At 35.6% G+C, this 14,055-nt stretch overlaps 1 protein-coding gene across 1 annotated transcript; it reads left to right on the forward strand.

Moving 5' to 3' along the window:
• Nucleotides 1–2,222: 2,222 nt before the first annotated feature.
• LOC137636492 (lactosylceramide 4-alpha-galactosyltransferase-like) lies at nt 2,223–10,330 on the forward strand. The gene is made up of 5 exons (XM_068368915.1): nt 2,223–2,314; nt 2,438–2,634; nt 7,184–7,407; nt 7,884–8,087; nt 10,178–10,330. Exons 1-5 carry the CDS (start codon nt 2,223–2,225, stop codon nt 10,328–10,330), a joined length of 870 nt encoding a protein of 289 aa, XP_068225016.1.
• Nucleotides 10,331–14,055: the final 3,725 nt, after the last annotated feature.

The raw sequence follows: 14,055 nt of genomic DNA on the forward strand, positions 1-14,055 counted from the left end.
TTCTAGGCTACAACTCTAATTGGAAAAGCAGAATGCTATAAGTCCAAGGGCTCCAACAGGGAAAACTATCCCAGTAAGGAAAGGAAATAAGGAAATAAAACTATATGAGAGATAATGAACAATTCAATATTTAAAAAGCAGTAACAATATTAAAACAATTCTTTGTGCTGGCGAAAAGAATCAAGTGAAAATTGATAGATTAATAAATGACTCAACTTGATAACCAATCCATGGTCCTTGCTAAACAACTTTTGATTTTTCTAATTCTGTTCTTTTGCTTACAGAGAAGGAGAAAAGATGGCTTTTAGAAAATATGTCAAACTTCTGACTATCATCATTCTCGGCACTTTTCTAATCATCAGTTTAAAGATAGTTTCTTTAAATTACAGAATAACTCCAGGTGAGGAAATCATTGCTACTAAGCAAGAGCACCTAGGCTATATGTTGAAACAGCTCTTATCAGACGTTAAAATCAAACTAAAAATTTCTTTTTTTAGAGGCTTTTTGAGTGATTTCGCCCTTTATAAATTTTATTACTTCAAACAATTTCGTATCTTGCAATAACGTCTTGAGTAAATCATCTGTTGATTAAAGTGAACAAGTATTACGATATGAAACTTAGAACATATGGATGAAATAAACGATTCCACTTAGGTGACCAATATACTTGGAGAAGGAACAGGAAGAGGAACGAGGAGGAGATGGAGACCGAAGCGAAGGTGGGTGGACTGTATCAAGGATGACCTTCGATCAAAGGGATTAACCGGTGATGAGGTGTGGGACAGAGGTAGATGGAGAAAGCTGGCCAGAAACATCGACCCCACATAGAAGTGGGAAAAGATGTACACAAAGAAGAAGATGATTAAAGTGAACATATTGCAATCATCTGACGACTTTACAACAATTTCACTTTATAGGCCAAAAACTAAAAAATTACTACAAAAATTATTTGGTAAAAAAATTAATTCTACCAAAAATTGTTCTTCTTAATGACTAATTACGATTCAGTGAACTATTTTCAATATAAAATAATTGTAAAACCCTATAAGGTTTTATAAACAACTAAGTAGATTGGTCACCTAAGTGGAATCGTTTATTTTATCATATGTTCTAAGTTTCATTTCGTAATACTTGACAACTTGGAATCTGAATTAGAATCAAAAGTCTTTGTTGTATAGACTGAAAAATTATAGTCATTTAAAATGGTAAGAGAGAAACCCAGTATGTGAAATGTAGCCTTTTAAAATTGAAGGAAATAAAACCCTTGTTATTGGACACATCTACGTCCTGAAATCTAACATTCCACCAGTGAATGAAAAACCAAAAATCATAGATGGCCATACAGTAACGTAACTTTAAAAGAAAAATATACCAAATTCTAAATGGTTCAGAAAAAGCTAATATAAATTAACCCTGTTAGTAAGGATTTCAACAGTATGATTCCAACCCATTTTACTGAAATATTTCAGAAGTTGATCCCAGCAAGATAATGGAGATTTTGGTACCCTGGAAGAAAGAATACTGTGCCCAAGATATTGCGTATTCCATAGGCAGTGATACTTTACAGAACCTCCCCTTGTTGCAAAGGTAATGGAAATATTGTCTTCAGGTGTTTTGGTGCTGATTATTATTATTATTATTATTATTATTATTATTATTATTATTATTATTATTATTATTATTATTATTATTATTATTATTAAGAATCACGCAACAAATCGGAAGCGAGACTCAAGTAGATACTGATGCCCAATAAGATGTGTCACGTCAAATGTTTTCAGATGATACTGTACGGATTGGGGACAGTGAAGGGAAACTGTAAAAACTAGTGAGAAATTAAGTATATATATATATATATATATATATATATATATATATATATATATATATATATATATATATATATATATATATATACACACGCACACACACACATATATATATAATATATATATATTTTCATGTATATATAATATATATTCATATATATAATATATATATATATTCATATATAATACAGTATATATATTCATATATATATATATAATATATATATTCATATATATATAATATACATATTCATATATATATATATATATATAATATTCATATATATATACACACACACACATATATATATATATATATATATATATATATATATATATATAATATTTGTGAATCTAATAGCAGAATGCTTATTTGTTTTCTTCGATAGAGATATGGCAGCAAAGAATTCCTCTGCAAACATCTTCTTCATAGAGTCCACTTGCAGTCCAAATCCTTCATACAGAAGTTGGTGTTCACTGGAAAGGTAAGTGAAACTCTACATAACCCCCAATTTGATGGTTACTTTCATAAAAAATGGAAAAAATAATTGAATAAGAAATAGGAAAGAAACGTTCCTAATTTTTCCTTCATTCCTTCTTCCTTCTAGCTGGGCAACTCAACACCCGGAAAAGACAGTTTGGTTTATCTTGGTGTCTCCATTCATAAACGACGCCACTGGTGTGAGGAAGAGACTTTTCAATCAGTATTCCAATATCAGGATTGTCACCAGTAACCTTGAAGAAATATTCAACGAGACGCCTCTCTGGGAACTCTTCAACTCTGATAAATGGTTGAAAAATACAAGTAAGCTATGGGTAATTTTAGCTTTGTTCAGAAATCCAGGTAAGCAACATTTACTAGAGGTCCTGCAAACAGTAGCTCACTTTCATCCCTGGAACCCTGTAGTAAAGTTTCTCATCAGAATTGCTTCAACACTAAATGCCAAGTTTTCCAAATAGGATGTTTGGCAGGAACTTGAATTATTTACCAGTATTATTACTATGGAAAGTGAGTCTCATATTGAGGTGGTGTGAACATGTTGTAAGGTTGGGTGAGGGGTGGAAGTGAAGAGGGCTTGGGTGGAATCTATTAGGTGTAGAAGATTAAGGAGTCAAAGGCTTAGATGCTTGATCGAGTGAAGAGTTTATAGAAGGGTTTGGTGAAGGAGGCTGCTTTCGATAGAAATAGTTAGAGAAGAGGCATCAAAGAAACTGCCCCTTTGGTTTACAAATAGCTGTGGGGATGAAGTTGAAATTATTTGCCAATGGGAAAGAAAATATATCAATATTCTCAGCTGCAATGTCAGGGCATTACTAATATTATAAGTATAGATACAAGACCAGCAGAATTAACTATAACATCACTAATAGTCATAGTAGCAATATCTGGATGACGAATCTAACCAAAGATTAGTAAGTAGATTATAGAATGAACTTAGGTTTATTTGGGGAAGGGCTTTCCATCTTTGAATATTTTGTGGTTCATGTTTTGATAAAGCACTGGTCACCCATAATTATTTTTTTCACTTTCTTTTTCTCTTCATTGATTAATTCACAACAATCACCAGACTACTTGGTATAGTTGGCTTCGTAAATTAGATGGTGATCACCAGACTAGGGTTCAAGTCCCACTCAAACTCGTTAGTACCTTTGGTAGCTGCTACCACATCATCCTTGTGAGGTAAGAATGGGAGTATTTGGTGGAGCCTAGAGGTCTATCTGCCGAGTCATCAGTAGCCATTGACTGGCCTACCTTGGTCCTTGCTTCGGCAGAGAGGGGGGTTGGGCACTGATCATATGTATATAGTCAGTCTCTGGGGCATTATCTATATTGATAGGGCTATGTCACTGTCCCTTGCCTCTGCCATTCATGAGCGGACTTTAAACCTTTAAACTATCAACTTAGAGAAAACATCTATCGACTACAGTGTTTCCTTTGAAGCAGCTAGAAACTATCTCCATCTTAGATTGCCTTGTTGTGTACCGAAGCTTATGAAATCAACTTTACACAATTCACTGCTTAGCTAAAGAGATCAACCATTGCTTTAAAGAATTAGTTAATGAACGTTCCTCACTAGGAATCGAATTGGTGTTTGGTAAACATGAATGAAAAAAACGATTTTGTAAATTCTTATTCCTTTGAAAATTAATATAATAATTCCCAACTTCATCCCAGTTTTCTCAAACGATTTCCTTTTCCTATTCCCAATCTGGAAGTTTTTCCAAGCAACATCATTTGACAGAAGATAATGAGACTAATAGTTTATTGCTTTTACCCCTATTTTCAGTATGTAATATTTAGGAATAATTTTCTTATATATATATATATATATATATATATATATATATATATATATATATATATATATATATATATATATATATATATATATATATTTCAAATAAGCCATATATTTTAATACATTAAAGTCTGGATTCTCTTAACGACCTCGGGATCTGAGCCCCAGGCGAGTTGAAATCAGCCCATCTTCACCATCGTAGCTAATTGGTAGGTTTGTGACTTGGCATTCAATTAATGATAAATTTTGAACATTTAAACGTGTTTTTCATACTTCAAATAGGCCATATATTTTAATACATTAAAGTCTGGATTCTCTTAACAACCTCAAGATCTGAGCCCCAGGCGAAATCACTCAAAGACTATAGTATCTGACTAGCCGGGTTTCGAACCCTGGTCCAGGATACTTGTATGACATTGACCATACCACTCAGCCACGAAGAAAGAAAAAAGTCAATGACAATTCTCCTGTACATATACCTGTCGAATTCACGTTTTTTGTACTTAAAATTGAAATCAACCCATCTTCACCATCGTAGCCTATTGGTAGGTTTGTGACTTGGCATTCAATTAATGATAATTTTTGCACATTTAAACGTGTCTTTCATATCTCAATTAAGCCATATATTTTGATACATTAAAGTCTGGATTCTCTTAACGACCTCGGGATCTGAGCCCCAGACGAAATCGCTCAAAGACTATAGTATCTGACCGGCCGGGTTTCGAACCCTGGTCCAGGATATCACTCAGCCACGAAGAAAGATAAAATTTAATGACAATACTATAGTCTTTGAGTGATTTCGCCTTGGGCTCAGATCCTAAAGTCGTTAAGATAATCCAGATTTTAATGTATTAAAATATATAGCTTATTTTAAATATGAAAAACACATTTAAATGTGCAAAATTTATCATTAATCGAATGCCAAGTCACAAACCTGCCAATTAGCTACGATGGTGAAGATGTGAAGATGGGTTGATTTCAATTTAAGTACAAAAAACCTGAATTCGACAGGTATATGTACAGAAGAATTGTCATTGACTTTTTATCTTTCGTCGTGGCCGAGTGGTAAGGTCAATGTCACACGAGTATCTTGGACCAGGGTTCGAAACCCGGCCGGTCAGGTAATATAGTCTCTGGGTGATTTCGCCTGGGGTTCAGATCCTGAGGTCGTTAAGAGAATCCAGACTTTAATGTATAGAAATATATGACTTATTTTAAACATGAAAAACACATTTAAATTTTCAAAATTTATCAATAACAGAAAGCCAAGTCACAAACCTACTAATTAACTACGATGGTTTAGGGTTGTTGATTTCAATTCTAAGTACAAAAAAACCTGAATTCGACAGGTATATGTATAGAATAATTGTCATTGACTTTTATCTTTCTTCATGGCTGAGTGGTAAGGTCAATGTCATACAAGTATCCTGGAACAGGGTCCGAAACCCGGCCGGTCATACAAGTATCCTGGAGGGTTGATTCCAGTTCTAAGTACATAAAACCTGAATTCGACAGGTATATGTACAGAAGAATTGTCATTAACTTTTATCTTTCTTCGTGGCTGAGTGATATCCTGGACCAGGGTTCGAAACCCGGCCGGTCAGATACTATAGTCTCTGGGTGATTTCGCCTGAGGATCAGATCCCGAGGTCGTTAAGAGAATCCAGACTTTAATGTATTGAAATATATGGCTTATTTGGAATATGAAAAACACGTTTAAATGTGCAAAATTTATCATGTGTATATATATATATATATATATATATATATATATACATTAGCTAAGCTGCAACTCTAGTTATAAAACCATGATTTTTTGTTTTTGTTTTGCTGGACTTGAGAACATTAATATTCCTCAAGAAGGAAAATGATGAGCAATGCATAGACCTTGGGCTTTAGTATTTACAGTATGCTTAAAGCCAAAAGCTGGTATTAAAAAAGAAAAATATGCTAAGATACAATAGTATTCTCGATTTTTATCTGGATGTTAATACTACGGTAATATTTAAATACCTACAAATTAGCTTAAACTTTCCTTTACAATTATTATAGGCCACAAAATGAATCTTGCAAGTGCCATGAAAGTCATGAACCCTATCGGTAAGCTGAAAGAGCACCGCTGCAAGAAATATATCCATCATGTGGATTTCCATACAACTAATTTGAGATCCACTTGTACAAAATAGCCTGGGCCGAAATCAACCTAATTTGAACCTAATTTGAGTATCCGCTTGTACAAAATAGCCTGGGCCAAAATCAACCTAATTTGAGTATCCGCTTGTACTAAATATCCTGGGCCGAAACCAACCTAATTTGAACCTAATTTGAGTATCCGCTTGTACAAAATAGCCTGGGCCGAAATCAACCTAATTTGAGTATCGGCTTGTACAAAATAGCCTGGGCCGAAATCAACCTAATTTGAGTATCCGCTTGTACAAAATAGCCTGGGCCGAAATCAACCTAATTTGAGTATCCGCTTGTACAAAATAGCCTGGGCCAAAATCAACCTAATTTGGGTATCCGCCTGTACAAAATGGCCTGGGCCAAAATCAACCTAATTTGAGTATCCGTTTGTAAAAAATAGCCTGGGCCGAAATCAACCTAATTTGAGTATCCGCTTGTAAAAAATAGCCTGGGCCGAAATCAACCTAATTTGAGTATCCGCTTGTACAAAATAGCCTGGGCCGAAATCAACCTAATTTGAGTATCCGCTTGTACAAAATAGCATGGGCCGAAATCAACCTAATTTGAGTATCCGCTTGTACAAAATAGCCTGGGCCGAAATCAACCTAATTTGAGTATCCGCTTGTACAAAATAGCCTGGGCCGAAATCAACCTAATTTGGGTATCCGCTTGTACAAAATAGCCTGGGCCGAAATCAACCTAATTTGAGTATCCGCTTGTATAAAATAGCCTGGGCCGAAATCAACCTAATTTGAGTATCTGCTTGTACAAAATAGCCTGGGCCGAAATCAACCTAATTTGAGTATCCGCTTGTACAAAATAGCATGGGCCGAAATCAACCTAATTTGAGTATCCGCTTGTACAAAATAGCCTGGGCCGAAATCAACCTAAGCGACATGCTGCGAGTGGCACTGGTGTGGAAGTGGGGTGGCATCTACGCGGACACTGATTCCATTTGCATCAAGAGCACGTCAAATCTCACTGACGCAGTAGGAATGGGCGAGGACATGATAATAATCAATGCCATTCTGATTGGTCAGCCTCGGCATAAGGTCTTCTGGATGTTAATGGAAGACATTCAGCAAAATTTCAAGGTATGTTACTCTGGAGGATAATAATTTCATAGTAGTTGTCACCTGGGAAAGTGTGTGTGTGTGTGTGTGTGTGCGTGTGCGTGTGTGTGTGTGTGTAGTGTATTGTTCGTCTGGTAATATAATGTATATCAATAGTTATTCAAACCCTAATAGCCCAGGTACTTCACATACAAAACTATAGTTTTTACGTAATGGGTAGCAAACGGAGAAATCCTTAGAATTCTTTTTACAAAAAATATAACTAGAGTTTCTATATACTGTGATATATCGAGATGTCTTCATTTGAATAGATCATTATTCATACCAATATTACAATAAAACATCTCACGCCTTTTTCTGATCTCTCCACTCGTTCTTCCACAAATTGCAGTTGAGGAATTTACATTACTTAATTTACCCTCCAGTGGATTCATGCAATTCTCGATCAACAAGTTCTTATGTTACACTCCAATGGATTTACTTATCCTCATTTACAGGGTGACATTTGGGGAGAGAATGGGCCTCACGCTATTACAAGAGTGATGAATGAGTTGTGCAAAACAACCAACTTTACAGAGATCGCCAGAAGTGGTAAGGGATGCGCAAACATGAGGGTGCTTCCCATTGAGTCATTCTATCCCATACCTTACCAACAACACAAGAAATACACAGAAGATAGAAATGAAACGGACTTGGCAAAGGTAAAACAAGTGAAGTATTCATCTTTGAGGATGAAAAAATATATGATGGGCATGTGTTCTAGACATTACTTCCAATATACGCAGATAACTTTAACACTTGTAATATGTCATATCTGGTGAAATCAAACTTAGAGTTGAAAGTCTTATTATTGTACATCGTTTTCTTTAGTTCAATCATAAAACCACATTCAGTACCTAGGTGTAACTGGGGGAAACCCCTTCAGTAGCACCATGAAGTAAAATAAAGTTTTCAAGAGTGAGCAGCAAAAATGTGGAAAAAATAAACGAGTATAGGTGTAACTCAAATAGCTAAAATGTAGGGACCAAAATAACATTGCAAAAAATTCTTCAAGAAATATCTGCAGTACAACGTGGGACAAACTGACGCCACTACCCCTTTAGGGGTGACAAGTATAGAAAAGAATTGCACAGATTTAGGAGAATTTATAAAACTAAATCCCTTCCTTAAAAAGACACAGTAACTATCTAACACCAAACCCTTGTGTACATTCATCATCACACAACCACCTCAGCTGAAATTGAACCCAAAGAGAATTATAAAGAAAAAAATACATAATCTGTGTAGTTGAGACAGCAATATGATCTGATATAGCTTCAAGTCCCCTACACCAAGAAACCAAGTAAGAAATCTTTTAAATCTTAATTCACTGTATCATTGTGCCACTGCCTATCCTGGTCTGGACCTAAGCATAATGGAGCTGGGTGCTCTTGAGCAACCATTAAACTTTTAAAACCCTCTAATACTTATCTTGATTTGTGATAACATTTTTTTGAATGATTTTCCTTTATCTCAGAACTTCTCGCTAGTTTACTTGCCCCGTCACAACTCGCAAGTGGCAGGTTACCGAACTTTCATCTCATTTTTCTCTCAAACTTATGACCATATATGACATCCGTGGTTAAGTGTAGGACAAGCATCTTCATCCGTTTGCACATTTAAGATTGATAATTTTATGAAAATAGAACGGTTCTATATTGATGACGATGCTCGCGAACAAAGAAGCATAGGTAAGATGGGAAAACGGGTGACGGAGAATAGTATCATCGCTACTTGTACATTGGATTGGATTTAAGAAATTAGGGTACATCTTCCTGCACTGTGGACTCGGAGGCCATTCTGCAATCAAATGCAAAATACTGGGAGGCCATTCTGCAATCAAATGCAAAATACTGGGAGGCCATTCTGCAATCAAATGCAAAATGGGAAAAATCATGCAGTTGTATTATGAAGCAAAAGCTAGGCGAGGTTGTGATGCAAGAAGGAAGCAAAGAATAAAGGATAAAGGGGAAAACTAAAATGGCCTAGCTAGGGGATTCGAATGGATGGGACAAAGATCATTTAGTAATGCCTACAATTCACCAATTGAACTGCACTGAAGACACTGCCCGGTGGATGACCCTACGGCTAGGGCTGGACAGAGCATAGGCTCAAGTCACAGAGCTGTGGCAATGCTGACATATTCTGTAGTTACATAACTCATTTTTAGAATGCTTATCTGCTCCTACTCACATTGAAATAGTTGAAGAATCTTAAGGCATAATACATTATAGTTTCCAAATCCATCGATTCACTCTGAAAAAGGTGAAAGTCTTCAACTTGTGTTGGTCAAATTGAAAGATTTTCACTCGCTCACCAAAGACAATATATCAGCCTCCTTTCATTTAGTCCAGCAAAGAAGACGAGAAACTTCAAATGACGGAAAGGAAATTATACTCAATTTCTTTTAATGAGGCGCATTTGTACTGCCTTGCAGCGGTGCCGTTTTAGCTCGGAAAAATTTCCTGCTATCTGATTGGTTAGAATTATCTTTTCCAACCAATCAGCGATCAGGAAACTTTTCCGAGCGAAAAGGGCACCACTGCGAGTCAGTGCAAATCTGCTTAACTAAAAAGAATCGACTATAGATAGGTAAAGACGACATTCGATGTTTCTCGAATGAGGATTTCTAAAATAAATGGACGAGAGGGTAAAAGTGAAATCAACCTCAAGCACAAATTGTATTAAGCAAAATACAATAATTCAAGGAACATAATCTAAGTACTAATATGACTTATTTTCTCCTTCATAGCTATTCAATGGCTCATACGTCCTCCACTTTTGGAACAAGTTGACAGAGAATACTCCAGTCAGTGCAAAGAGCCACAGCATCCTGAATACTGCTGCCAAGAAGTTTTGCCCCGTCACGTACAAAATTGCAACGTTGGAATCTAATTTCTTTTAGAAGTAATGCCATATATCATTTATGTCACTGAAGTGCAGACTTACTGTAGTTTACTTAATTTCTTTCAGAATTCATATAGAAATAATTCTACCCGAAACTTTGCGCTGCTCATGTTTCATTGCCAGCTTTAACTAGCAAACCATGACCATATCTTTTCAAATTCCCTTGAGTAATTCTTCTTCTTTTTCTTCTTTGTCTGCATCTCCTCCCACTTCTATGTGGGGTGGATGTTTCTGACCAGATGTTTCTGACCAGAATGGTGCAGACTTTTTTTTTTCAAGACACCCTTGTAGGTCATGTTCTTGGGCACAAAGTTTTGTAACATTTTAAATGATGTATAACTTTACATGACTATAAAGACCAGGGACTTCTTTATTCTTAACTTTAATAGACAAAGGGTCATTCAAAATAAATTAAAAAATTATCTTTTGTTGGAAAGTTCTGATGTCATCCTTTCAATTTTCTAGAAATGTTTTAAAAGGTTGTACAATGTTTCTTAATTCATCCACGCCATTTGATAAAAAAAAAAAAAAATAATTAAAAATCTAAAAAACAAAAAATTTCAAAAGAAATAAGGGAAATATTACTCAAGAGTTTGGACAGCAAGATGGGAGAAAACTTATGGTAGCAAAATCAATTAGTATAATAGTACAGATAGAATATCAAACCAGGGAAATGTTTCCCTTAGTTTGAGAGCCCTCACCGTCATAAGGCTTCAAACTGAAAACTATAATCCATTTTGAAGTAGAGTGACTTCATCAGTAAGAGGGTTTTTTTTTTTATTTTGAGGGGGGAGGGGTAATAAAAATGATAAAAAACTAATGTCCACTCCCTACCCTACCTTAAAGGAAGGGTGCCACCATGTTTAGAGTGGCTCTAGTGTAAGTAAAACCCACTTATGGGAGAGATTGATTAATTGATTTAAAGCTTTCTGGCATCCTGACATCTAAGGTCATTGACGCCGATATCATTTATCATATACCTGTATATATATATATATATATATATATATATATATATATATATATATATATATATATATATGTATATATATATGTATGTATATGTATATATATATGTATGTATGTATGTATATATATATATATATATATATATATTTATATATATTTATATATATATATATATATATATATATATATATATATATATATATATACATATACATATACATACATACATATATATATATATACATATCCATACATATATATATACATATATATATATATATATAATATTCAAATAAAACCATATAAGATAAGATGTCATTATAAAAGTTAGATAGTTTTCAAAAGACCTGCTTCTGAAATAAATCTAAAAATGCCGCTCGCATAGTGGGATACATCATGTCCAAGAATCTTAGCAAGGATGAACCTGTCATCCTCACTTCGAGCCTTAAAACAGAACACTGCAGGAAACCAATCATCCCAACTCTAATCATTGTGTGGTAGACAAATCGGACTGAATGCGGAATCATAGCATTAAAAAACAGCCCAAACACGGGATGCAAGGGACACTTTTTTGAAGAATATTACACATCTTCTTTGTCTGCATCTTTTCCCACTTTTATGTGGGGTCAATGTTTCTGACCAGCTTTCTCCATCTACCTCTGTCCCACACTTCATCACCGGTTAATCCCTTTGATCGAAGGTCATCCTTGATACAGTCCATTCACCTTCGCTTTGGTCTCCCTCTCCTTCTCGTTCCCTGTACCTCCATTTCCATCACTCTCCTCCCAATATACTGTTCATCTCTTCTCATGACATGACCATACCACCTCAGTCTACTTTCTTCACCGGTTAATCCCTTTGATCGAAGGTCATCCTTGATACAGTCCACCCACCTTCGCTTTGGTCTCCCTCTCCTTCTCACTCCCTGTACACCCATTTCCATCACTCTCCTCCCAATATACAGTTCATCTCTTCTCATGACATGACCATACCACCTCAGTCTACTTTCTCGGATCTTATCTTATAGTTTTCTAACTCCTGTGGTACCCCTAATTACCTCATTCCGTATCTTATCTCTTCTTGTCACCCCACACATTCATCTCAACATTCTCATCTCTGCCACATCCACCTTCTTCTCTTCTGTCTTCTTTATAGCCCACGTCTCCGCTCCATACATCATTGCCGGTCTCACAACTGTGATTTTATTTACTATCCGATAATGTTTGAGCTTGAGAAAAGTCAATATCCACATCCTTATATGGATATTGACTTTTCTTAAGTTCAAACATTATCGGGTAGCAGATAAAATCACTATGGCTCCCACGATTTGGTTTCGAAAATAACCCCAAAACATGCAATGATATCTTTACACAATAATCTAGACAATAAAATGAGAAATATGACTATAAGGTGGGAAACGATTTATAAAAATTTGGAGATAAAGCGTTCGGAGGAATATTATGAGAGAGAGAGAGAGAGAGAGAGAGAGAGAGAGAGAGAGAGAGAGAGAGAGAGAGAGAGAGAGAGAGAGAGAGAGAGAGAGAGAGAGAGGCGAATATTATGAGAAGGATGAAAATAGAAAGACAATAAGCCATTAGGGAAATATAGCAAGTCCTTATGAAGATAAAATAACGATGAGAGAGAGAGAGAGAGAGAGAGAGAGAGAGAGAGAGAGAGAGAGAGAGAGAGAGAGAGAGAGAGAGAGAGAGAGAGTATCATAAAAACTAGAATGGCGGGATCCCCTTGCATGATGAGAAGCGAGACGAGATTTGACCAGAGTGGAGGAATTTCTCAAAGGGTCACTGGAGACGAACAGCATTAGTAGTGAAGATGATTTTACTAAGAATTTTCAAAATTAAAGAAAACAAACTCGTTAGTGCCTTTAGTGTCTGCAACCTCACTATCCTTGTGAGCTAAGGATCGGGAAGGAGGGGGAGCCTATAGGTCTATCTGCTGAGTTATCAGCAGCCATTGCCTGGCCCTCCTTGGGTGGAAAGGGGGCTTGGGCGCTTATCATATATTATATGGTTAGTCTCTAGGGCATTGTCCTGCTAGGGTAATGTCCTTGTCCACTGCCTCTGCCATTCATGAGCGGCCTTTAGGTCTATCTGCTGAGTTATCAGCAGCCATTGCCTGGCCCTCCTTGGTCCTAGCTTGGGTGGAAAGGAGGCTTGGGCACTAATCATATATGGTCAGTCTCTAGGGCATTGTCCTGCTTGCCAGGGTAATGTCCTTGTCCACTGCCTCCGCCATTCATGAGCGGTCTTTAAACCTTTAAACTGACTTCTTTCATCAGACAAACTCCATAATGTTTAGAACACTTCCAGAAGGTTAAAATCTTCAAATAATTGTAAAGGTTTTCATGTTATCTTTGCGTGTTTTAAAGAGCTGTAGATTGCAGAGTAATCAATATTATTGCCATAACTTAACCAAAATCTATTTTAGAGTATTACGAGCAGAGAAATCAATATTATTGCCATAACTTAACCAAAATATTATATAGTATTAGGTGCAGAGTAACTAATATTATTGCTATAACTTAACCAAAATATATTCTATGGTATCACGTGAAATCAATGTGCTGGTATTTACCAATAGTTAAGAATTATATGCTATTCGAATAATTCTTAAATATGTTTGCATTCGTATTTTTCATCTTTGAGTTTCATAAACTTTGCAGTATCTGATAAGTATACTTAAGTAAATTAAACATATCTTCATATTTTACTGCAAATATAACTAATACTAGCTGTA

The sequence above is a fragment of the Palaemon carinicauda genome, unplaced genomic scaffold, assembly GCF_036898095.1.
Source record: "Palaemon carinicauda isolate YSFRI2023 unplaced genomic scaffold, ASM3689809v2 scaffold311, whole genome shotgun sequence".
Lineage (NCBI taxonomy): Eukaryota > Metazoa > Arthropoda > Malacostraca > Decapoda > Palaemonidae > Palaemon > Palaemon carinicauda.

Excerpts from the sequence above, each read along its gene's own strand:
- LOC137636492 (XM_068368915.1), top strand. The coding sequence starts at position 2,223 with ATGGCAGCAAAGAATTCCTCTGCAAACATCTTCTTCATAGAGTCCACT. Across the intron at positions 2,315-2,437 it reads AGTTGGTGTTCACTGGAAAG|CTGGGCAACTCAACACCCGG; the intron begins GTAAGTGAAACT and ends TCTTCCTTCTAG. Across the intron at positions 7,408-7,883 it reads ACATTCAGCAAAATTTCAAG|GGTGACATTTGGGGAGAGAA; the intron begins GTATGTTACTCT and ends CCTCATTTACAG.